The 26,648-nt window shown below is 40.4% G+C and overlaps 2 protein-coding genes across 3 annotated transcripts in view; one reads left to right on the forward strand and one right to left on the reverse strand.

The window, feature by feature from the left end:
* stx7l (syntaxin 7-like) overlaps window positions 1-26,648 on the forward strand; it is a 64,570-nt gene that overhangs the window by 17,670 nt on the left and 20,252 nt on the right. The window contains exon 1 of one of the 2 annotated variants that reach the window (XM_061901267.1): window positions 25,673-25,826. The exons of the other annotated variant lie outside the window; for it this stretch is intronic. The gene's annotated coding sequence lies outside the window, so the exon portion shown is untranslated. Of the gene's footprint in view, window positions 1-25,672; window positions 25,827-26,648 lie in introns of those variants that run through there. 2 annotated transcript variants of the gene reach the window in all.
* On the reverse strand, window positions 1,091-9,758 carry LOC133552427 (protein LEG1 homolog). The gene is made up of 4 exons (XM_061899618.1): window positions 3,636-9,758; window positions 2,996-3,136; window positions 2,757-2,853; window positions 1,091-1,510 (listed from the first exon to the last, which is right to left on the reverse strand). Exons 1-4 carry the CDS (start codon window positions 3,981-3,983, stop codon window positions 1,359-1,361), a joined length of 738 nt encoding a protein of 245 aa, XP_061755602.1. The 5' UTR covers window positions 3,984-9,758; the 3' UTR covers window positions 1,091-1,358.

Consider the following 26,648-nt stretch of genomic DNA (forward strand, 5'->3'; position numbering starts at 1 on the left):
TTGTTTACCTGTATCTCACCTTTTTTGTAAGGGGCGCCGGAAGTTGGCAGACCCGTCAGCGATCCTGTTCTGTCTCCCTCTAATGTTTGTCTGCTCTTGAATGGGATTGTGCTGAAAATTTTAATTTCCCCTCGGGGATTACTAAAGTATGTCTGATTCTGATTCTGATTCTGAAATCTGGCTTGTATTCTGTTGTTGCCACTCGAAGCAATTCTATCACATGGGTGTCAGTCAGAACAGATCGATGCTTTGATTTCACATGTTTCAGGGTAGAAATCACAGCCTCGCAGACATATGTTGACCCAAACATTGACAGTATCTTAAGCGCAGCCCGTTTGACATTGGGGTATTTTTCCATTGGAACACTTTTCCAAAACTCATGTGTTCCTTTCTTTAAAGCAGCTTTGAGTTGGTCCTCCTCACAAAGATCAATCATCTTTAACTCAGCTGCAGCCTCATCTGTGACGAGCGGGGCTTTCAAACTGTCCGTATCCGCATTAAATGGGTTGACGAGGAACGTAATCTGTGGCATTTTCAGTGGTAGATCACGGAACCGGGTCACAAAGCTTTTGTGCAGGTTTTCAACCAGTGTCGCATATCTGTCTCTTTTATTTGTCAGGGCCGTACTGGTGACTTGCCCGCTGGCTTTTAGCAGAGTTGGAAACTCCGTTAAATCTCCCTTTTGAATATGCGCCTTGAACAGCTTCAGTTTGTTGACGAGTGCAAACACACTTTGCACCAGGTCAGGCAGCATTTTTAACTTACCCTGCAGGGTAAGGTTTATTAGTCTATCCAAGTGACACAGCATGTCGACCAAATAGGTCAAATCCACAATCTTTATTTTTTAGTTTTAATGCCATAATTTTACGAGGCCGTGGGAATTGATTTTCCTCCATGCAGCCCCTGAGATAAAATGTGACTAAATCAAATGCATTAGGGAAAAGGCGTACAAAACATACAGTAATGACAAAACACACTGTGTTTTATCATTTACTTTCTAACAATTTATTTAACTGTGAAAGAAGTGACTGAGATTTGCATCTCAGTTTCATCCTCCAGGTCAGGGAAGCCCAATACGTTTTGCCTCCAAGAGCCAAGGTGAAAGATGTGCAAATGAGTCGCGGGCCAAACACAGCAATTTTAAGCATAGAGCAGCACCATAAGTGAGGAGTTTAGCCTCACCCTCGTGGAGATGGTCATGTCACTGCCTTGCACACCATTATTGTGTGAGCTTGAAAGAGGTCAGTATGATTCTGTATGCAGTTTGGGAAGCCACTCTGGTGTTTAGCGGTGTTAAGTAGAAAAAAATAGAGGTCCTCAGTGATGTTTGTTGAGTTTGTTTATTGAGCATCCTTCCACTAGCAGCTGGTGGCCATGTTGATGATGATGGACAGGAAAGTGGAGGTAGGAAAGCTAGGGTCCAGCAGGAGCTGCTCCAGCATCTCTCTGCCTTTCTCTCTGGTGATCACAGAGCACATGGAGCCACGCCACATACTTATCAGCGATCCTCCTGTCAACCACATCGTGTATATATGTCAGTACGCCTATTCTTACTGTACTTACAACAAAATGTCAGTAAAACATACCAACAGTGTTAATGCAGAATACCTTAAACAATGACCTAGGGTCTAATAGACGCCGTGCCTCAAATAAGCCCCCTGTACATGTACATGCCTGGTACTAGTTGGAAGTAATTGACTTTGCTGTGACTTTTGTAGTTTCTGTAAAGGATATTATTGTGTGTGTATCACATCATAAATATTTGTATATAAGGAAATAAGGGAGCAGAAGTTGACATGACACTGCAATCTATTTATTAGAGCGTACGTAATACATGGGTTTTAGTAATAAGGACATATAATTAAGTTTTATTTTTATCTTTTAAGAAAAGTGTCATTATTGTCGGATCACACATGAGTAATGTTCATGCATACAACACCCTCCTTGCCTTCCCAGACCGATACATTAATGAAACACTTCTAAAATGTAGTCACAGTGTACACAAAATACAAATACATTTTTAGAAATTAAGATGGGAAATTATAATAAAGTACTGATAGTCACACACACACTAGGTGTGCGGAAATTAACCTCTGCATTTGACCCACCCGCTTGTTCTACCTCCTGAGAGGTGAGGGGAGCAGTGAGCAGCACTGATGGCCATGCTCGGGAATCATTTTGGATATTTAACCCCCAATTCCAACCCTTGATGCTGAGATAGGTAATTTTTGGTATGGCTCGGCCGGGGTTTGAACTCACGACATACCGATCTCAGGGGCGGACACTCTTAACCACAAAACACTGAGCAGGCTTTATGTATATATATATATATATATATATATATATATATATATATATAAATATATATATATATATATATATATATGTATATATATATATATATATATATATATACATACATATATATATGTATATGTATATATATATAAACATATATATATATACATATATATATACATATATATATATATTTATATATATATATATACATATATATATATATATATACACCTGGTTTATTCATTTATATACAACCAGTAATTGTGCAAGTTTGTATTTTTCAGGTAAGGCGTTTATATATATATCATATGTAAATAGTAATGATGTGATATATTTTTATACTGTATTTTTGCATTTGAGTGTCTACAAAAGCTCTGTTCCATTCTTTGAGGCATGGTGTCTAATGGAGAGGAGGCTGCCATTTGAAGAAAAAGTAAGTTTGACTCGCATCTTACCCAAAATGCTGTTCATGTTCTTCATCCAGGAGAAGACATGCAGAGTGTGGTTCTCTTCCTGGGTCATGTCGGCAATGTTGGGTGGACTGTCACCCTCCTAGGAGGAAGTCAAACAACGTCAGTTTGTCGGAAAAAGAACTTGACGGACGGATGGATGGAAGAACATATGTGTGGATAGATAGATGATGGATGGATGGATGGATGGATGGACAGATGTACACTGTAGTGGTGGTCCTAACCTGCAGAATGCGGCCTGGCAGCGGTGTCAAGAACAACACAGATCTCTCGAGGGTGGACTGGAAGTTGGCGGCTAACACATATTCTGGTGCCGGTCGGGTCAGCGAGACGTTCTGAGGAGGCCAAAGGACACATGTTTTAAACTGATTTATTTATGTAGAATCAAAAGGGGGAGCCTGAGCTCTTATTTCTAAACCTTTACACGCCAAGTATGTGAACTGTAAAATACACAATTACTCAGAGGAAATAATGGGGGTTCTTTATTTTTTTTACTAGGACTTTTAGTTATAAATTACCCTCCAGGCAAATGACATTGATACAACGTTTATTATGCATACATGTCCTTTTAAAACTGACTTTGAAACAACGCTGCAAAATAGTATTTGGAAATTGAGACAACGTGAACGTCTAATATTGGATCCACCTTGTTGGTTGGGAAATGACCACAATTAAATGGTCACATTTCATCATGACCCAACATTGATTTAACCTTGTTGTTTCAACGTTTAGTTGGAGTTGCTCAACGTCAAGACCTAATTCAACAAGCTCTCTAAGTTGTTTTAATGTATTTTGCCTGCTGGGTACACTCCTGATCTGTTGGTAGTCTAGGCCTCAGATACTATTGCTAAACGACAGTCAGAAACAGAACAGAACTGATATGTGTACTAAAATGGTTGCAAAGTAGGACTGACCTGATGTCACCATCCAACCAGCCTGCAGAGGCAGACTCCATAGGGGACTGTCAGTAGGGCTGGGCCCGATGGAGTTCATGAAGGGGTTGGTGGCATTGATGATCATGCGATAGAAGCTCATGCGGTGCAGGAAGTTCCAAGGATTGGCCACCACAATGTTGTTCTGCACGGGCAGGTCGGTCACCTGGGCAGCAGCCTGAGACCACATGATGGGCATGCCGTTGTCGACTATGACGGCCGAGGAGGCGATAGACGCCGCCAGGGCCAGAAGAAGGCAGGAAAACGGAAGACGCAGCATGACTAAAAGTTGGAGAAGAAGGAGTCGAGAGCAGAGATGCCGACTGAAGTGAAGCGCAAACACCGGGGGGTTTTATAGACCTTCTCATGGACGTTATCAAATATGTTGGTCCATCCATGTGAGATCAGTGACTGCTAGATTAAAAAAGCCTGTACCCTCAGATCGAGACTATTGACTTTGGGATCAATGTTCGTCTATTTTCATGATGTAGTGGTCCCAGTCTGTCCAACTAATATTTATTTGTGCCCTAGTAAGTAAGTACATTTGATATATAGCTCTTCTCGCAGAGGGAGCTCACTAAGTACTTCACATGGTTCAAATACAAACAGTAATTACAATCAAAATAAGCATATAGCATGATGCAACAACTGAAACATTGCAAATAAAATCATACATATGATAATAAAAATAATATGTAAAATAATACAACATTTGAATGGAATATTACAGGAATGCACACTTAAATGTGCTTTTAACTGCCTTTTAAAAATGTTCACATAAAGGTCAGTCTATCAACTATCTGTCATTTAGCTGGGGACACCCTACAAGTACTACTACAACTACTACTCCTACTCTCTGGTTGGGTGGCCTTCCCTGTCCATTAGGAGACAGTGTCAGTAGTACATCTTTATTTACAAGGCTCTTCTGGGACTATTGCCCGATTACATTTGTGTATAGATTTCACAGAGAAGTACAAACTTTTATGCACTGAGATCCAACGATCAGCTGTTGCTTTCTGTCGCTTTTGCTCGCACTAAGCTAGGGAAAAAAACTTTTGTCTATGCAGCTCCTTGTGCTTGGAACATGCTACAAAAAGACTGGAAACTTACTAAATTGTTATTCTTAAATGATTTTAAATTTAAACAGAGCATATGAAGAAGCCTGAGTCATCTGTAACTGTTTTACTTGATGTGCATCCTGTCATTTTAATGTATAATGTGAATGTGATTTTATGTGCAGCTTTGCTGCCTCTTGACCAGGACTACCTTGAAAATGAGGTTCTTAATCTCAATGGATTTTTCCTGGTTAAATAAAAATCAAACCTACTTCTAGGGGTCCCCACACCCCACTGTATGTATTTTTGTTCAGTTTGCCTTTTCTTTGGCCCACCCCTATAATGTTGTTCATTTTCTTTACCGACTAATTGTGGCCAAGGAATCAGGACACACATTATTGTGGATTTCCTGGACGTCATCCTTATTACTAGAGATGAAATCTAATCTGCGACTGGGGAGGCTAGGCTGATGGAAATTGCTAATGAACTCCTTGACCTCGACAGTGTGTACGCCGTTTGTCCATCTCCAACCCTGTATAAAAAACTTATTTTGTTACATTCGGAACATGACCTGCTTATGCCGCACATAGTAGAGAGACAACTGCGACTATCCAAACAATGCTTCTGTCAACATGGAGACAAGGCCGGCCGACCTTTAGCGCAACGGGCCCGGGCTGCTAGCGCATCGCGGTCAATTCCACCCACTGAATGAAACCCACTAAAATCATCAAACTGCACTGACATCCAACAAAAGTCAAGACTGCTCGAAGAACAATGACTACCAATGCAAAATTAGCAGCTGAAATGGCAGGAATTAAAGATTCCCTAAACTTTATGTCAAGGGAACTCAGTGAAGTGGTGGAACAGCAGAGGAAACTGACAGGCCTCGTGGAGGAGATCAGGCAGCTTAAAGGCTATCATCCAACACAAGAATGGACGGATTGAGCTCCTAGAACAAAGGGTGGATGATTTGGAACAGTATTCCAGAGCTGATGACCTTGTGGTCACCGGCCTGGAGACCAGGCATCGGAGTTATGCCTGGGTTGCTGGCCCACCTGATGGCAAGCATGGTGAGGACGCACCATCTGAGGAGCTTGACAGCTTGGAGCAACAAGCGGTGCGCTACATGAAGAGTAAACATATTCCTCTGGAGCGTCAGCACATGTCACATTCTTCCAAGTAAGGACAAAAAAACAAGCCTAAAGTCATCATCACGTTTGCAAATAGAAAGCACAAGGTGGACACTCTGAAGGCAGCTAAAAAACTTAAGGCACTGGAGTTTATCTAAATGAGCACCTGACAAAGAAAACTGCGGAAATTGCTTGGACATGCCGTATCCTCAAAAAGCAAAATAAAATCCAATCTACCTGGACAAGGAATGGAAAAGTTTTCATCCGGACAAACGGACCACCAGAATAAGCCGAAGTGATTGTGATCAGAACATTGAAAGACCTGGATCAGTACAAATGAAAATAGTGAGTGCATTTTTCATTTTACTTTTCTTCTTTTTTTGCTTGATTATTGGATCTCCTGTAAGGAACTCATGACTCTTTCTTTCAAGACTGAAGCCCTTTCAAGTGTTGATTATACAGAAAGAGGCACATTTGATTTTCAGAATGAAGTGGATCCAGAGACTCATATTTTTAAGCATGTTAAGGATTCTTGCCAGTATTATACTGAGGAACAACTTGATGACGCAAGCATAGAAAATACATTTTCTTTGATTAATTTTAATTGTAGAAGTCTACCAAAACACTTTTCGAAAATCAAAAATGTTTTAGAGTCACTTAAAGGTAGATTTAAGGTTATTGTCTTTTCTGAAACATGGATAAAGAAAGACAAGGAGGTTGATCTTAAATTAAAGGACTATGATCTATATGTCACTAGCAGAGACAATAGGACTGGAGGAGGGATGGCCCTCTATATATATAATGAACTAAAATGCAGACAAGTTAAATGTATGACAATGGCCATAAATGATTTAATGGAGTGTGTAGCTGTTGAGCTAGAATTAGAACAAAACAGAAACATTGTTGTTGCATGTGTATATAGAAAACCAGGATCAAAAGTGGAAACCTCCATGGATAAATTAGAAGAAATGATTAATGGTTTAAATAAAAATAGAACTATCGTAATTTGTGGATATTATAATATTGATCTTCTAAAGGTAGATTCACATAAACAAACATTAGATTTTTTAGAGATATTATATGAAAAAGGGCTTTACCCATTAATTACAAAGCCTAGCAGAATAACAACAAACAATATATTTACAAATGTTTTAGGGATTCACATCACTACTGTGTTAGTGATAAATGACATAAGTGTTCATCTGCCTATTTTGCAATATTTGACTATCAATTCCCTAAAATAACATATCATCAAATACTTAAGAGGAAAAGAAGTCTCAACCATATTAACAACTTTAGGAATGACCTATTATTATTATTTTTTTATTTTTATTTTTATTTTTATTTTTCCCAAGATGGCGCTGCTGTAGTGGCTGCTGTAGGCAGGAGCTCTGTGCTCTTGTGTCATCCTTTTGTGTTTCCCTCTTTTTTTCATGTGGTATTATATTTTTTTGCATTTTGGTCCGGGACCCTTTGGGACTGTGTGACAGGGGGTGGCACTTTCGTGACCTCCGTGGTGCTTTTTTTATGGACTTCTGGATCTGCGGCCCGGGAGCCTTTTGGCCATGGAGACCAGCTGCAGGGTCTCTGCTACACCAGAGTCTGTTTGGATGTACTGGAGGAGATGCGGATGAGGGGACAGGACTGCGGAGCTAGCACTGAGCTACTGGGACGGAGAGGCTTCGCGGTGTATTTGACTGGGTGAGCAGGTGTCGGACACCTCAGTCACCTTGGACGTATCCTCGCTCATCCATGCGGACTGGACACTGGCCGAGAGTGGAGTCGGCTGTCTTGGTTGCCTTGTTGGGTCTGCTTCTGTCTCTGGCCATGCTCCCTCCACCCCAGCGGACGATGGCGTGGAACACCGCAGAGGCCACCACAGTGGATATGTTTATTTTACTTTTTATTCATAGCTGTATGTAGAAGTGTCTGGTTGTATCTGCTGCTTTAATGTCTTTAATGTCCTCTGTGTTCTTTGGTGTTTGATGTTTCCCTCTTACACACATGGAAGAGGGATGTGTACCATGGCAATGAGTTGTTTTTTTTTTTGTTGTTTTTTGTTTTTTTTCCCTTGGCCTCAGTCTGCACCCCCACTCCAGTGCCTAGGCTAAGACCGATTTTTTAATTTTATTTTAATCTTCTATTTTTTTCTTCCCCCCCTTGTTTACCTGTATGTCATCTTTTTGTAAGGGGCGCTGGAAGCCGGCAGACCCGTCAGCAATCCTGTTCTGTCTCCCTGTAATGTTTGTCTGATCTTGAATGGGATTGTGCTGAAAATTGTAATTTTCCTGAAGGAACTCTCCTGACGGAATAAATAAAGTACTATCTAATCTAATCTAATCTATTAAAACAAGAATGGAAAGAGGTGTACACAGACCATATAAACACTGCCTATGATTCTTTTCTTAAGCATTATATTACTCTGTATAACAAGCATTGTCCTGAGGGTCCATGCAGATCTAAGCAAAGGCAAAATAAGGCACCTTGGATGACAAACAGCTTGAAAAATGCATGTAAAAATAAAAATAGACTTTATAAGGAGTTTATCAAGTTAAGAACAGAGAATGCTGAAAAACGATATAAGAACTACAAAAATTAGTTGACCAATATATTGAGACAAGCAAAAAGGGAATATTACAAAAGAATGTTGCATGAAAATAAAAATAATATAAAGGCTACATGGACTATTTTAAATAAAGCAATAGGGAATAGGACAATGCGAACAGAACTACCTAGATATTTAAAAAAAGATATGTTAATTGAAAACAGAGATGAAATTGTCAATGAATTAAATCAATTCTTTGTAAATGTAGGACCTACACTAGGGAGTGTCTGGAAAAGGGAAAATAGGGTTATGCAGTCAATGTTTCTTAGTGAAGTGACTGAGAATGAAATATTATCTGTGGTTTACAAACTAAAAAACAAGACCTAAGTATAGTAAAAAATACAATTGATTGCATCATTAAACCATTACATTATATAATTAATTGTTCTTTTAAAGTAGGGGTTTTCCCAGACAGTATGAAAACAGCTAAAGTTATACCTTTATTTAAAACCGAAGATAAACATACATTTGGTAATTATAGACCAGTATCTGTCTTTTCTCAATTTTCAGAAGTGCTTGAAAAACTGTTTGTTAATAAATTAGACTGTTTTATTGAAAAACATACATTATTAAATGAAAATCAGTATGGATTTCGATCAAATGGGTCTACGAGCTTGGCCATCATGAACATTATTGAAGAGATTACAACTGCAGTTGATCAAAATAAATACACAATAGGAGTGTTCATTGATTTGAAGAAGGCGTTTGACACTGTAGATTATCAAATTCTCATTTCTAAATGATATACTAATGGAGTCAGAGGAGTTGCACCAGGTTAACCAGTTATTTACAACAACGACAGCAATATGTTGAGATCGATGATCATAGGTCAGAATGTATGAATATTGAATGTGGAATTCCACAAGGTTCGATTTTAGGACCCAAACTTTTTACTTTATATATAAATGATATTTGTGAGGTTTCGAAAATTTTACAGTGCCTATTATTCGCAGACGATACAAATGTATACTGTTCAGGAGGTGACTTGAAAATCTTAGTCGATAATATTGAAGCGGAAATGGTTAAACTAAAATTGTGGTTTGATATAAATAAATTATCTTTAAATTTGGAAAAGACTAAATTTATGGTATCCAGTAATAAAAGAAAGATAGAAGTTAGTTTATCCATAAACAATGTGAAAATTGAGAAGGTGTCTGAAATCAGATTTCTTGGAGTCATCTTAGATGAAAAGTTGACATGGAAAGCTAATATAATGCATGTGAAAAATAAAATATCTAAAAGCTTATTTATTTTGAACATGGTTAAATATAGTTTTCCATATAATACAATGAGAATGTTATGAATAAATAATAAATAAATGGGTTGTACTTGTATAGCGCTTTTCTACCTATCTATCTATATTGCTCAATTATTCTACCTTATTTCAATTATTGTGCAGAAATTTGGGGAAATACATATCATAACAACATAATACCTTTATTTCTTTCACAGAAAAGAGCAATTCTTATCATTTTTAAAGTAGGTTATAGAGACCACACAAATCCACTCTTCATTAGGTCAGGATTACTAAAACTAAAAGACATTGTAGAATTGAATACTCTATTAATGATGTTCAAAGCGAGAAATAAAGTCCTTCCGAAGGACATACAAGTTATTTATGTTCACATCTGAAGATGAGAACCACAGAAGGCTGTATGACTTTAAACATCCAAGAGTGCGAACAAATTTGAAACAAATGTGCATGTCTGTTGTTGGTGTGTAAGCATGGAATTCTCTAAACAAAGACTTAAAAAGCTGTTACAATATCTTTGAATTTAAAAAGTTTTAAAAAGAGAAAATTGGAATTATATCAAACTGAATTTTGATTTAGATTGGACGTGTCATTGTGAAAATGCTTAAAGGAAATTTATAAAGTATGTTGGAGTTCGAGTGTTGGTGGAGGGAACAGTCATCTAAAATAATTTGTGTTAAAAAGGGGGCAGATAAATATAAGAATATTATTCTTCCATCTGCTCCTTTTTGATCATGGAAATGTATAAGAAACAAAAAAAACAATGAAAGTGTCAATTGTACGTGGCTTGTACATATGCATTTTCATGAAAGGAATAAAAATAAATGATGAAATGATGATGATGATGATTCCCAAAATTAGACCACCCGATGGAAGTTATACTTCCTAACCAGTGGACATTAATAGGTGTTTTTTTTTAATTTTACACTAAATTGTACACTTCCGTGTGCTCTCCTGTCTCCGCGATTTTCCCCAACTCCCTCGATTCATTAACATATCCTTGCATTGATGTAAACATTGCCAGGGCACTGGGTCGACCCGTCTCCTCGTCAAAGATACAGGAGTCAATTCAATCTACGCAAAATGGAAAGTCGCCCGGCCCTGATGGCTTCACAGTTTAATTTTACAAGACTTACTCATTACTGTTATCCCCTGTTTTAGCAAGAATGTTCAATGATTCCTTTAACAACGGCCGCTTACCAAGACTCTGTCGGAAGCTTCCATTTCATTACTTCTTAAAAAAGACAGGGTTTTGATTGATTGATTGATTGATTGATTGATTGATTGAAACTTTTATCAGTAGATTGCACATTTCAGTACATATTCCGTACAATTGACCACTAAATGGTAACACCCGAATAAGTTTTTCAACTTGTTTAAGTCAGGGTCCACGTTAATCAATTCATGGTAAAATTCATGCTACCTCTTGTGGTAGCTAAAGACAGATCTCACTTTTGAACGTGGACTGCAAGATTCTGGCCAAAGTTCTCTCTATACGTCTCCAAGCAGTGATGCCCTCAATAATTTTGGCTGATCAGACAGGTTTCACGCTGGGGAGGCATCCATTCTTTATCAATCCAATCCAAGCCACTTTATTTATATAGCACATTTAAACAACAAAAATGTTTCCAAAGTGCTGCACAACAATATTAAAAACAATATTGAAATATTATCCTTAGCTCCACCAATGACTGAATAAATACAAAAAATAAATAAATATAAAAACAATATATAGAGTTCGTACATGGAGGGGCAGAGTGTTCCAGAGCTTAGGACCGACCACAGAGAAGTCTCCTAGTTTTAAGTCTGGTCTTGGGCAGCGAAAGCTGGAGCTGGCTCTCGGACCTCAGAACGCGCGCAGGAATGTACATGTGAATGAGGTCCGAGATATACTGAGGTGCCAGTCCATGTAGAGCTTTAAAAGCAAACAGCAAGGTTTTAAAATCAATTCTAAAATGAACAGGGAGCCAGTGCAAAGTCTCAAGAATTGGGATTATATGCTCGCGTTTCCTGGCCACTGTTAAAAGTCGTGCTGCCGCGTTCTGGACTAACTGCAACCGGGAGAGAGCTTTTTGGCTAATGCCAGCATAAAGTGCATTGCAGTAGTCCAGGTGACTTGAAATCAAAACATGCACGACATGTTCAAAAAGGTTATAAAAGATAAAAGCGGTTTTACTTTTGCTAAAAGACAAAGATGATAAAAACAAGATTTTAAAACGCTATTGACTTGTTTGTCAAGTTTAAAATCACTGTCTATAGTGACGCCAAGGCTGGTGACTTCGGGACGCACATCATTTTGCAATGGTCCCAAGTCAGTGAGGGCCGGACCAAGAACTAAAATTTCCGTTTTTCCCTCATTCATTATTAAAAAATTCTTGATTAATATTTAATCCAGGTAAAGAGTCAGTGCTCGATCCTACTTTGGTGTCAAGTAGTATTGCAGCAACCTGTGATTATCCAGTGGAAAAAGAGAAGTTGTAAGTGACCATTACCCAGTTTAATGTAAATTACATATCATTATGCCTGAAATTGGGGAAGTGGGAGAGGAAGACGGGCATTTGGGGAAAGTTTGCAGAAGGTAGTGAACAGTCATCTGAAGAAATGTATGTTGTCAATGAAGTCACAATAGTAGATCTTTATTGTAAAATAAAGCGGGGTATTCTGCTAGCTGCTTCCAAATCTAGTCGGGGAGTAAGGAAAGTAAAAGCAAGAAGGTTGTACTACGGTGGAATGAGGTCTGCAAGGCAGCTATTAAAAGTAGGAGCAAGGCATTTACTGTAAATTGGTTAAAATGACAGATCATTTTCAGCATCTGATTCATTATAAGCAAGCTCAGACTGTAGATAAGACCAGCTAAAATTGGATATTGGAAAGGATATTGTGATTCTATTGGGAGATAATTTAATATTACACAAGTATGTGGTGTGGTTAAAAAGATGGGTGGGGATAGGAGAAATCAGGTCCTTCCTGTTCTCAAACATGGATGAGTGACTGCAGTTAATGAATTGTTGGCAGAGACTGTTGTTAAGGTTCACTGTTCTGATCATTTGAATGAGCAAGAAAAACAAGGCCTACAGAAAACTAAATTAGAAAATAGCAAAGCATTTTGTATTAAATCTGATTTTGATGGACCCAAGAATATATTCACTGAACAAGATAAAAAAGAATGCCCCGAGAATTGATGAAGTAACGTATAGCATGATGAAACATCTACGCAGTGGGTGCCTGAAAAAGCTTTTGAGGGATCTTTTCCCAGAAGCTGGAAAGAAGCACTGATAGTTCCTATATATAAACCATGGAAAGATGCCAGTAAACCAGCAAGTTAAGGACTTCAAATATTTGTCAGAATATAGAGCGTATGGTCAGTGAGAAATTTCTGTACATATTAGAAAAAAGGGGCATGTTTGCTCCAAACTATAGTTCCTATTGTGTGTCTGGAAGATGATGTTAAAAAAGAGCACAGTTGAATAAAGAATCAGTATGTGCTGAAAGCATACGATATGCTTTGAAGAGATGGTCTGATGATTTAGTTACATGTTATGGATATTGGGGGGAATTTTTTTAATTGGGTCAGAGACTTTTAGAACGATCAATCCATTCAAGTTTTGGTTGGAGCTCAGGTTTCTAAATGTAATGATGTAAAAAAATGAAAGACCTCAAGGAAGTGTTATGAGCCCTCTCTGTAATGGTATATTTATGATTTATTCCAGTTGGAGTGGGGTAAATCCTTTTTTGCAGATGACGGAGCTATATTGAAAAGAAGACGCAATGTACTGTACATTACCCCCAAAATGCAAGAAGGTATTTGCCTTGTTGAATAGAAGGAAATAAAATGGGGTTTTAGGTTTTCTATTGAAAAGTCTAAAGTTATGTTTTTTACTCAAAAGTAAATTTGGATCCAAAGCTGAATGGTACCAGTCTTGAAAATGTCAAAACATTTTGTTTTACAGGAGTGCATTGTGTCCAAAGATTGACCTTGGGAGTGCATTTTAAATGTCTGATTAATAAATGAAAAGCGTTTCCTAATTCGATGAGATGCCTTACAAGTACAGAGTGTGGTGTGGATTTAAGATCATTGAAATGTATTTATATAGCTTTGATAAGATCCCGAATGGACTATGGATGTTTAGTCTACAGATCTGTTGCTGAATCCAGCCTCTCAAAACTTAATGTGATTCAATCTCACGCTTTATGAATGTGTTTGGTTGAAGTGAGAACATCACCGGTGTGTGCTTTACAAGTAGAATCACAAGAAAATCCATTACAAGTGAGAAGAGACCAACCTTCAGCTCATTTTTGGATTTATCTGAGAGGACATGAATAGTCTCACCCAGGAAACGTTGTGACCCAGGTATGCTGGGAAAGGGAAAGTGTTGAAAAAAGCTGTTTGGCTGGAAAGGAAATCAGATAACTCATAGTATGGGTGTGTAGGCAAAAGAGTTTGAGGAGACTGTAATGTGGCCAATTCATCTTTTATTACTATTTGAAAAATGAATAGTACACCTTGAGGTATTGTCAATTAAACAAAGAAAGAGGAATGTGGATATGAGTTGAGTTGAGTTTGTGTTTATTTCGAACATGCATGCATACAACATGATCCATCAAAATTTCCAGTTTCTCTGTTCAACATGTTTGAAAAGGAGTAAGAAGAAGCAGAGCTTATTTAATCCTACCCCTTTTCATACCATAGCAGTTGCTAAAACTTTTGTTCACTTCCTGTTCTAAATTTATTCATAATGTACTCCATATATTTATTCATAGCTGTATGTAGAAGTGGCTGGTTGTATCAGCTCTGCTCTTTTAATGTCTTTAATGTCCTTTGTGTTCTTTGATGTTTGATGTTTCCCTCTTACACACATGTAAGAAGGATGTGTGCTATGGCTATGAGTTGTTTTATCCCTTGGCCTCAGTCTGGACCCCCTCTTTGGACCGATTTTATTTTTCTCATCCCCCGCCCCTATTGTTTACCTGTATCTCACCATTTTTGTAAGGGGCGCCGCGCCGGAAGTTGTCAGACCCATTCGCGATCCTGTTCTGTCTCCCTGTAATGTTTGTCTGATCTTCAATGGGATTGTGCTGAAAATGTTCATTTCCCATCAGGGATTAATAAAGTATAACAATAAAATAAATGAATAAATAAATAATGATTAGTGAAGTAAGTTGTATTTGGTATGGTGAGATAAGTAAGATTATCTAAAAAATTAATTGATGGATGAAATAAATTCAGAACGTTAATTATCATGGTTCTACTTTGTGCCTTGTAAACACTATACATTTTAAGAGTTTCTTGAAGTGGATCATATAAGTACATTGTTTGATTTATTTGCTTAATCCATTCCATAATTTAAATTACACATACTGATATGGTGATAGGGTTGATATTATATGGTTTGTGAATTTTCTAACCTGGTTGAGACCAAATAAAATCACTGTACTCAGATTTTTACAGATCGATTCAGGGACTCAGAATACAAATCAAGTAAGCGATTTCGATACTGGATCTCCAATTTGGGTGTTGCAAAAGAACGCCAGACTATATTAGTGAGTATCCAGCTGAAATGTTTGTGATAGTAATGGCACTAGAATGGACTGAAGAAAGTAAATGCAAGAAGATAATATGTAGTGTTTCAGCTCTTACGACTTTTGAATCAGGAAATGTTAAGTGTGGTCAGAGAATATATGTATCTACTCCAGAAAAACGAGAGAAGGAAACTAAGTAAAATTTGAATGGGTACCTGCTCATGTGCGAATATTGGGAAACAAATTAGCAAATCGGCTCACAAAAAGAGTGACCAGGAAAGATGAGATTGACATAAACATTAAGTTATCTGAGAGGGAATTAATTATCTAAAGTAAAATTGGACAGAGGTCTAGTCACCAGTGACAAATAATTTGGGGAAACAATGAAAAAGGAAGTCATTTATTTTATGGTCAGGATGTGTTTTATGTTGCACGATTGCACCAAGTAAAATTCCTAAATTGTGAACCCGTTCTCAAACAATGGCAATAACTATTCTGACTCTGATTCTACACCTTTTAGAAGCAGAGTGATAAGCTGATCCGGCAAGTAGCACTATTGCTACCGTCCTATTTCTTCCATCCATCGATCCATCTTCTTCCGCTTATCCGAGGTCGGGTCACGGGGGCAGCAGCCTAAGCAGGGAAGCCCAGACTTTCCTCTCCCCAGCCACTTTGTCCAGCTCTTCCCGGGGGATCCCGAGGCGTTCCCAGGCCAGCCGGGAGACATAGTCTTCCTAACGTGTCCTGGGTCTTCCCCGTGGCCTCCTACCGGTTGGACGTGTCCTAAACACCTCCCTGGGGATGGGTTCGGGTGGCATCCTGACCAGATGCCCGGACCACCTCATCTAGCTTCTCTCTCTGTGGAGGAACAGCGGCTTTACTTTGAGATCCCCCCGGATGGCAGAGCTTCTCACTCTATCTCTAAGGGAGAGCCCAGCCACCCAGAAGAAACTCATTTCGGCCGTTTGTACCCGTGATCTTGTCCTTTCAGTCATAACCCAAAGCTCATGACCATAGGTGAGGATGGGAACGTAGATCGACCGGTGAATTGAGAGCTCTACCTTCTGGCTCAGCTCCTTCTTTACCACAATGGATCGATACAGCGTCTGCATTACTGAAGACGCCGCACCGATCCGCCTGTCTATCTCACGATCCACTTTTCCCCCACTCATGAACAAGACTTCTAGGTACTTGAACTCCTCCACTTGGGGCAAGGTCTCCTCCCCAACCCGGAGATGGCATTCCACCCTTTTCCGGGCGAGAACCATGGACTTGGACTTGGAGGTGCTGATTCTGTGAGAGTGCTGAGAGTGGAAAGCAGGGCTATGTCTGACACGCTAGGTCCAAGGATGCAACATGAAATAATTATTGCTGTTTTGAGGGTGATTTATTGTCCCTTTGAGTAAAAATACAATACATTACATTCAGATGGTATGTGGTTCCTTTGCAGTCCTTTTTGCGCTCCTTTTGCTGTTCCTTTTGCTGTTCCTTTTGCGCTCCTTTTGCGATCAACAGAAGTAACGGCACCTAGGTTCACACTCTCTCCAAACAAGCCAAACAATTCCTCCAGACAAGTGCAGGTGATATTCATTCAACAATCATTCAGCCCCACTAACACTCCTCTCACACAGACACACACACTCCGCCCACACACATGTAGCCACACCCCCTATCCCAGGTGACAAGTGAGAGACAAATCCCTGCCTCTACATCCCGGCCCCTAATTATTATAACATAATAATTACTTAACAATAGTAGCAGCACGGAAATAATCAATGTAAAATACATCAAATCAAACAAGAACATTAGAATTTCCTTTTTTTTTTGCAGTTATAACAAGAGTTCATTTTCAATGTCCTTGAGCAAGCAGGTTCTTCACATATATAAGTGTCACAAGGCCAGAGGTTCCAGAACCTTCAGAGCCTAGACAGAGTATGGTATGTGTCACAAGTCATATTCAAAGTCAAGTCCTGTCAAATAATCCCATCAGATCTCCTCGGCTTTCTGAAGCAGACACATCTTAGTGACAGGCCTGTCCATATAGCTTGTCCTTGTCTCGATCTTGGCTTGTCGAACAAGTCCTCTTTTATCTTGAACAACCTTGACAACTTTGCCCATAATCCAAGAGTTGCGAGGTGCAGAGTCATCCACAACAAGCACAATGTCTCCTGGACCAAAATTGCGCTTGATCCTATTCAATTTTTGGCGTTCCTGAAGCTGCGGTAGGTATTCTTTTGTCCATCTTTTCCAGAACAAGTTGGACATATACTGAATTTGTTTCCATCTACGCACAGCATACAAGTCATCCCTTGGGAAAACACCACTCTGATTTTTTTCTTGTGCGGATGGTACACACCATGATGTGGAATATACCAGGTTTTTCCATGGTTACATGCCAGATCTTCTGCAGGCACTCTTTCAGCATGACCGCAGATAATGATGTTGTGCATGAACATGGTGTAGTCCGCATGGAATAAGGCATCCTTTTGGAACCTTCTTTTCAAATTCAAGGCGCATTGCTCTGCTAACTTGCGGCTACCAGGCATGCACACATTTCCCTTTTTTAATGGCAAACTAGTGGTGTAGTGACCATCCACCAGCTCGACAGAGCTTTTCACCATTTCCAAAAACTGGCCATCTTCTGTTGATGGACCCAGTTGCTCTTCATGACTGCATTTAGGGAAGTCAAGTTGAAACTGCTGCTTTCACAGTTCATCCAATTTCACCACAGAGATGCGGTTAGCAGTGATGGTGGGTTGTTCTAAGTCTGCTTCACCAAACATTGGCCCGTTGACAGTCCATCCTAACATGGTCTGAACTGCGTACGGCCCTCCTCCTTCACTTGGAATCACCTTTGTTGGCTCAAGAGCTCTTGGTGCATTTAAGCCGATCAACAGTTCAACGTCTGCATCAATTTCAGGCAGGTGTACTCCACGCAAATATGGCCATCTGATCAGATCCTGTTCCCGTGGTATGTTGCTCCTGCATACAGGCATTTTCTCTTGTGTAAATATATTTGGCAAGTCACAGTAGAGATCACTTTCCAGACCAGCTACCTCCAGATCTGACACAATGCAACATCCTACAATCTTTGCATAAGAGAATTTTAGTTCCTCTTCCTGAAATATTCAACTTGCTCGTCAAACTTGAGGTACAAAAGGAACCAGAGCTGCCTTGGTCCAGAAAGGGATACGTTTCCACAAGTTGGTGACCCTTTTTGGACTTGACCTTTACTGGCACGATGGATAACTTACAGTCATGGTCACCGGCCCCAGTAAGACCACTACTTTGCACTGTTACCACAGAGCTGCCCACCGCTGTTTGTACCTGCTGCAACTGCTAGATCCTTCTCTTGCTCCTTGTTCTTTGGATTAATATGAAGAATACTTGGGTGTTTAGCTCCACATGTTTTACATGTCAGTCGCCTCCTGCAGTCCTTACTTATGTGCCCTATGCACAGACAGCCAAAGCAAACTCCATGTTCTTTCAAAAAAGTGATCTTCTCATTGTATGCCCTCTTTACCAATAGAGAGCACACCTCCAACGCATGTTCACCCTTGCAGTACAAGCAGGTCCTTTTGTCCAGTGGGGCTCCTTCCTTCTTCACATGGGCCTTTCCATTAGCTGATGTTACTGTAGTAGCAAAACTTCCTTGGTTTTGTGTGTAACGTTGATAGCCATCTTTGCTGCCATATTTGATTTGCATTATGTTTGGAGTATCTTGAATATTTCCAAATATAGGGTCTGCTGCAATTTTTACCTGACATTCAATAAAACTGACAATGTCAGGGAATGTAGCTCTTCGAGAAAGTGACTCTTGAATAGCACAAGCTGCCGTCCTCCATTGGTCTCTCAGCTTATACGGTAACTTCTTGATCACCATCAGTATGTTCGCAAGCATGTTAAGCTCAGACATGTACTGTATGTCATCCATTGCATTACAACATCCTCTTAAGAAGAGACCATATGATTGAAGAGATTTGGCATCTTCTGCTTTAACCAAAGGCCATGATAGTGCTTTGTCCAAATAAGCAGAAGCAATCTTTTGCTCATTCCCAAAATGCTCTTCCAATAACGCCTTAGCCCTTTGATATGCTCTGTCTGGAGGCATTCACTGACAGCTTTGAACAAGCTCATGTGGTTGTCCCCTTGTGTATTGTGCCAGGAAGTGCAAGCAGTCTCCAGCGTCACCTGTCCTTTCTTCAACATTGTGCTCAAAAGATCTCATAAAGGCATGATATTGAAGAGGATCTCCACAAAACACCTGGGTCTCTCTCCTTGGCAAATAAAAGATATTCTGTTGTCGCACCAGTAGAGCAGAAATTTCAGTTTGTCGTGCCATTATGGATAGCAAATTGTTATTGTCATTACTGACTGGCATCTGAACATTTCAATTTGTTGTACATTGAGCAGCTGAAGCATTACTGTTCACATTAGTAGCCCTTGGGAGTCCAGGCAGCCTTTGATTGACTATTTGAGATCCAACATCAACAGTTGCTTTCCTTGCATTCGGCTTTGTTAAATGAGACTTAGATGTTTGACTGTCATACACTCCATGGCCACCAGGCACAAATGAATCAGTCCCAGCATTAAGAGCAGCATGTGCTCCTTTGGCCATGTAAGATTCCATACCATCTGACTTTTCATATCTAGTGCCTTTCACACTGCTTCCTGAGACTCTTAGGACCTCCATCCGAGCCTGAGCTGCTGCTATCTCCACTTGAAGCTCAAATCTCTCTTTCCTTTTCCTTATTTTTTCTTCTTGCTGATCCAGCTCTTGCTTTTGTTTGAGCAATTTTTGACGAGCGAGAAGAGCAGCCATTTCAGCCTCTGCTTTGACACGTGAAGAGGAAGTAGAGGAGTTTGAAGTTCTTGAAGTCCCAGTTTTTGATCCATGGTTTTTGCTTCCAATATTTGAGATGCTGTTGAATGTCATCATGGACTACTTCACATGTGGCCTTCTCCTCCACATTATCATTTGGTGTATATACTGAGACCGGTCTCCTAGTTTCAGAGAGCCATTGTGTCATATCCTCAAATCCTTTGTTGTATTTATTGATGCTTGCAAACCACACTTTTTGTTTATCCTTTTCCACCTCAGGAACTATTTCCACCAATGATTCATGCAGGGAAGTTGTTTCCTTATGTAATTGCATCAAAATGTCCAGTTGAGTTTTCACTTGTGGAACATTTTCATCATTCTCCACGAGCTTCTTTAACACAATGATGACACATTTCATTTTATTCACTCTTGCTTGGCGTTCTTTCTGAAGCTTCTCCATTTTGCACACCAAGGCCTTTTCAGTGAGAATGATTTTTCTCTTAACAGTTTCATTGAAATCAATTTCATTTGCATTTGAACCAGCTTTTGATCCATTCAGTTGTGAACGAGCATTTGATCCACTCATCTTGACATCCAGCAAAATGTGCGCCACAGAAGTTCAGAGAGCATATGTCACAATCCACATTTGCATTATGAATCCACATCCAACATTGCTGCTTTGTTTTAGCACAAATATGACTCCATACATGAATCCACTGTTGCTTCCAAATCCACACTTTATTTCAGGCTTGACCATCAGCAATAAATGCATCAAACTTCCACGTCCAACATCACTCCTTTAATGTGCACAAATAAGTGATCCACTTTTCCACAGGTTAATTAAATCCCAAGCAATGACATCAAAATGACAGCCACAGCTATCCAATATGCACCAGTAACCAGCATCAAATGTGTCCAGGCAAGTGTACTTCACAGTATGAATGAACTGAATTTCACATTCCATGGGTTGCGCTGTGCTCCTTTGTTTCATTCAGTTACTTGAGTGGTTGAGTGGTCCAAAGTGCACAATTCCAGCGAAGTATCAGAAGGTCGGTGTCGGATCTGTAGCCTATTTCTGTTGACAATGTTGTGTGACTATCAAAAACCAATTAGTCACTGAGAGTGGAAAGCAGGGCTCTGTCTGACACGCTAGGTCCAAGGATGCAACATGAAATAATTATTGCTGTTTTGAGGGTGATTTATTGTCCCTTTGAGTAAAAATACAATACATTACATTCAGATGGTATGTGGTTCCTTTGCAGTCCTTTTGCGCTCCTTTTGCTGTTCCTTTTGCGCTCCTTTTGCGATCAACAGAAGTAACGGCACCTTGGTTCACACTCTCTCCAAACAAGCCAAACAATTCCTCCAGACAAGTGCAGGTAATATTCATTCAGCAATCATTCAGCCCCATTAACACTCCTCCCACACACACACACACACACACTCCGCCCACACACATGTAGCCACATCCACTATCCCAGGTGACAAATGAAAGACAAATCCCTGCCTCTACAGTCAGGATGTGTTTTATGTTGCACGATTGCACCAACTAAAATTCCTAAATTGTGAACCCGTTCTCAAACAATGGCAATAATAACTATTCTGACTCTGATTCTACACCTTTTAGAAGCAGAGTGATAAGCTGATCCAGCAAGTAGCACTATTGCTACCGTCCTATTTCTTCCATCCATCCATCCATCCATCCATCCATCTTCTTCCGCTTATCCGAGGTCGGGTCGCGGGGGCAGCAGCCTAAGCAGGGAAGCCCAGACTTTCCTCTCCCCAGCCACTTTGTCCAGCTCTTCCCGGGGGATCCCGAGGCGTTCCCAGGCCAGCCGGGAGACATAGTCTTCCCAACGTGTCCTGGGTCTTCCCCGTGGCCTCCTACCGGTTGGACGTGTCCTAAACACCTCCCTGGGGATGGGTTCGGGTGGCATCCTGACCAGATGCCTGGACCACCTCATCTAGCTTCTCTCTCTGTGGAGGAACAGCGGCTTTACTTTGAGATCCCCCCGGATGGCAGAGCTTCTCACTCTATCTCTAAGGGAGAGCCCAGCCACCCGGCGGAGGGAACTCATTTCGGTCGTTTGTACCCGTGATCTTGTCCTTTCGGTCATAACCCAAAAGCTCATGACCATAGGTGAGGATGGGAACGTAGATCGACCGGTGAATTGAGAGCTCTGCCTTCTTGCTCAGCTCCTTCTTTACCACAATGGATCGATACAGCGTCTGCTTTACTGAAGACGCCGCACCGATCCGCCTGTCTATCTCACGATCCACTTTTCCCCCCACTCATGAACAAGACTCCTAGGTACTTGAACTCCTCCACTTGGGGCAGGGTCTCCTCCCCAACCCGGAGATGGCATTCCACCCTTTTCCAGGCGAGAACCATGGACTCGGACTTGGAGATGCTGATTCTCATTCCGGTCGCTTCACACTCGGCTGCGAACTGATCCAGTGAGAGCTGATGATTCCGGCCATATGAAGCAATAAGGATTACATCATCTGCAAAAAGCAGAGACCTAATCCCGCGGCCACCAAACCGGAACCCCTCAATGCCTTGACTGCGCCTAGAAATTCTGTCCATAAAAGTTATGACAGGAATCGGTGACAAAGGGCAGCCTTGGCAGAGTCCAACCCTTACTGGAAACGTGTCCGACTTACTGCCAACAATGCGGACCAAGCTCTGACACTGACCGTACAGGGAGCGGACCGCCACAGTCAGACAGTCCGATACCCCATACTCTCTGAGCACTCCCCACAGGACTTCCCGAGGGACACGGTCGAATGCCTTCTCCAAGTCTACAAAGCACATGTAGACTGGTTGGGCAAAATCCCATGCACCCTCAAGGACCCTGCCAAGAGTATAGAGCTGGTCCACAGTTCCACGACCAGGACGAAAACCACACTGTTCCTCCTGAATCCGAGGTTCAACTATCCGGCGTAGCTTCCTCTCCAGTACACCTGAATGAATCTTACCGTTTCTATTAAGAATTAATCAAAGTCCTCCAACACTTTAAAAAAAAAAAAAAAAGGGAAAACAGGATCGCAAATAGGTGTCTTGTTGTGTCTTTCTTTCCATCTCCAGGTCTAAATTGAATGTCAAAGTATGCCAACATAAACACAAAACATCATTATTTCTAACTTTGTGTTTTTTTTTTTATTTTCCTGAAGGAACTCTCCTAAAGGAATCGATAAAGTACTATCTATCTATTGATCTATCCTGCTTGCAAACCTTGTGAACCTGTTATTTATTAATATATTTCCCTGGCCTGGTGGTGAACTTCTCTGCTAGCTTTGTGTAGTCCAACGTCCGGTAAGTCAGTGGGGTGAATGCTCACGCAGTCAGCACCGTCTGCAATCTGAGCTGCACTCACAGACACGTCAGTGTTCAAATACAAAGATCGTACAAGGCGTGCACAGTTAACATGTGACTTGTAATGTGAGTGCAAATTAAGCCCTCTACAAACGCAATAATTACTAGGGGAGATTTAGAACTTGTCGTTCCTGACAACCAAACAAAATTTGTCTACGTGGATTCTGTTCAGATAATCTCGGGGGACCAGCTCAATGGTCAGGAAAGTTGATGTACTAAAAGCAGGGCACTATTGTATGTACTCCGTCTGCAAAATGATCACCATAAAAAACAACTTGATAGTGCAATGCTTCTCCTATAAAACATATATTTCACCTGTAACTCTATACTTTCACTATTTTCTGATAAGATTTGCACAATTCCTACCACACAATTTGTTGGACATAGTAATATAGTTGATTTTAGAACATTCATAGGTTGTATAGAATTTCATTGCATGTGTACAGCAACACAATTCACCATGACCAAAAAGAAAAAGCAAAGTTAATTCCATCCTATACCTTCTCCTTGTCCCAGCAGTTTCTGATAGCTGTGTGTTCACTTGTTCACTGTGTGTTACCAGGAATTGATTAACGTGGACCCCGACTTAAACAAGTTGAAAAACTTATTCGGGTGTTACCATTTAGTGATCAATTGTACGGAATATGTACTGAACTGTGCAATCTACTAATAAAAGTTTCAATCAATCAATCAAACTTCTTGTGTTGAACATGCACCGGTTGTGAATATTAAAAGAACAGCATTAATGGCCTACTGAAATGATATTTTCTTATTTAAACGGGGATAGCAGGTCCATTCTATGTGTCATACTTGATCATTTCGCGATATTGCCATATTTTTGCTGAAAGGATTTAGTAGAGAACATCCACGATAAAGCTCACAACTTTTGGTCGCTAACAGAAAAGCTCTGCCTTTACCAGAGGTCGCAGACGATGACGTCACCCATTAATGGCTCCTCACATTCTCACATTGTTTTTAATGGGAGCCTCCAACAAAAAGAGCTATTCGGACCGAGAAAACGACAATTTCCCCATTAATTTGAGCGAGGATGAAAGATTCGTGTTTGAGGATATTGATAGCGACGGACTAGAAAAAAAAATAAAATAAAAATAAAATCAAGTTAAAAAAAACGCGATCGCATTGGGACGGATTCAGATGTTTTTAGACACATTTACTAGGATCATTCTGGGTAATCCCTTATCTTTCTATTGTGTTGCTAGTGTTTTAGTGAGTTTAATAGTACCTGATAGTCGGAAGGGTGTATCCACGGGTGTGTTGACACCAGTGTCTGAGGGAAGTCGACGGCAGCTGTACGGACGGCACAAGCTCATCTGATCTCCGGTAAGTGACAACTTTTTTACCACAATTTTCTCACCGAAAATTGCTGGTTGACAAGTGGTTGGGATCCATGTTCGCTTGACCTCTCTGATCCATAGTAAAGGTTCACCTCCGGGAATTTTAAACAAGGAATCACCCTGTGTTTGTGTGTCCAAAGGCTAAAGCTTCCCAACTCCATCTTTCTACTTCAACTTCTCCATTATTAATTGAACAAATTGCAAAAGATTCAGCAACACAGATGTCCAAAATACTGTGTAATTATGCGGTTAAAGCAGACGACTTTTAGCTGTGTGTGTGTGCAGCGCTATTTCCTAACAGTCCGTGACGTCACGCGTACACGTCAGCATTCCGCGACGTTTTCAACAGGACTCTTCGCGGGAAATTTAAAATTGCAATTTAGTAAACTAAAAGGGCCAGATTGGCATGTGTTGCAATGTTAATGTTTCATCATTGACATATAAACTATCAGACTGCGTGGTCGGTAGTAGTGGGTTTCAGTAGGCCTTTAAGATCTAAAATGGTTAATATAGTTTGCTGAGATAGGCTCCAGCATCTCCCGCATCCCCAAAGGGAATAAGCGGTAGAAAATGGATGGATGGATAGTTTGTAAGAACAGATTTTACAATGATATAAGTACAAAATATGTGATAAATATATTTCATGTACATCATATACATAATTTTATTATTTATATTATAAGTATGCTTTTTGTAAAACGATATTACTATAGTCATGGAAATGTATTTTTGTAAATATTGTCATTAGGTACAAAATTACTTTGCTGCTTCTCAGGGCTTTCAGTTACTATATTTTATTTTCCGGCGGGGCTGGAGCTTATCCCAGCTGCAGTCGGGCGGAAGGCGGGGCACACCCAGGACAAGTCCTTCACAACAATAAAATGTGTTGGTGATTTTTCATCTTGTGATGTGCTCGTGATTTGACTGCTGACGTCACGTCACAACACGTGACAAGGCGGCGTCAAGAACCAGGAAGCAGCAGCCTGGCAAGTCATCACTGCTGTGAAGGTAAAAGTCGAAACTTTTAACCCTTTTGTACCCCTTTAGGTTACTTTTGACACGTTGTGTAGTTTGTGTGTGTCAAGCGCAGTTAGTCAGTAAGTGTTAGTGATTGTGAACCTTAAAAAAGCAAGAGTTGAACAATTCTACGTGATTGCGCATCAGCTTCTTGTTTCGATGAAATAAAGGTGGCTTAAATCTTGACGTAGAACACGTCAACACACAAGTAGGTCATTTTTCTAAGGTCCACCATATTGTCAGAAACCACATATTCTATCTGGTTTGGGAAGACCTTATGGAGAAGTGAAAGCATCAAGCTGAATCCTCCCGTTTATTATGGAGACGTTTTTACATGCCGGAAGTGTCTACGAATCACGTGATTTGTTTAGCCTAGTAACCTTTAGCCTCTGACATCCCGCTATACTGCTCTTTTATTTTGTGTGCCTGGTAAGATCTTGCTATATTTGTAACTGGAAATCTAATAAGAGGCAGGTTGCAACTTGCTCAAAGTTAAATTTTTAAACAAAAAAATATAACAACATGGGCAGCACGGTGATACGGTAATACGAAGGTCCTGGGTTCGATTCTGGGCTCGGGATCTTTCTGTGTGGAGTTTGCATGTTCTCCCCGTGACTGCTGGGTTCCCTCCGGGTACTCCCGCTTCCTCCCACTTCCAAAGACATGCACCTGGGGATAGGTTGAATGGCAACACTAAATTGGCCCTCGTGTGTGAATGTTTTCTGTCTATCTGTGTTGGCCCTATGATGAGGTGGCAACTTGTCCAGGGTGTACGCTGCCTTCCGCCCAAATGCAGCTGAGATAGGCTCCAGC

Source organism: Nerophis ophidion, linkage group LG05, assembly GCF_033978795.1.
Source record: "Nerophis ophidion isolate RoL-2023_Sa linkage group LG05, RoL_Noph_v1.0, whole genome shotgun sequence".
Lineage (NCBI taxonomy): Eukaryota > Metazoa > Chordata > Actinopteri > Syngnathiformes > Syngnathidae > Nerophis > Nerophis ophidion.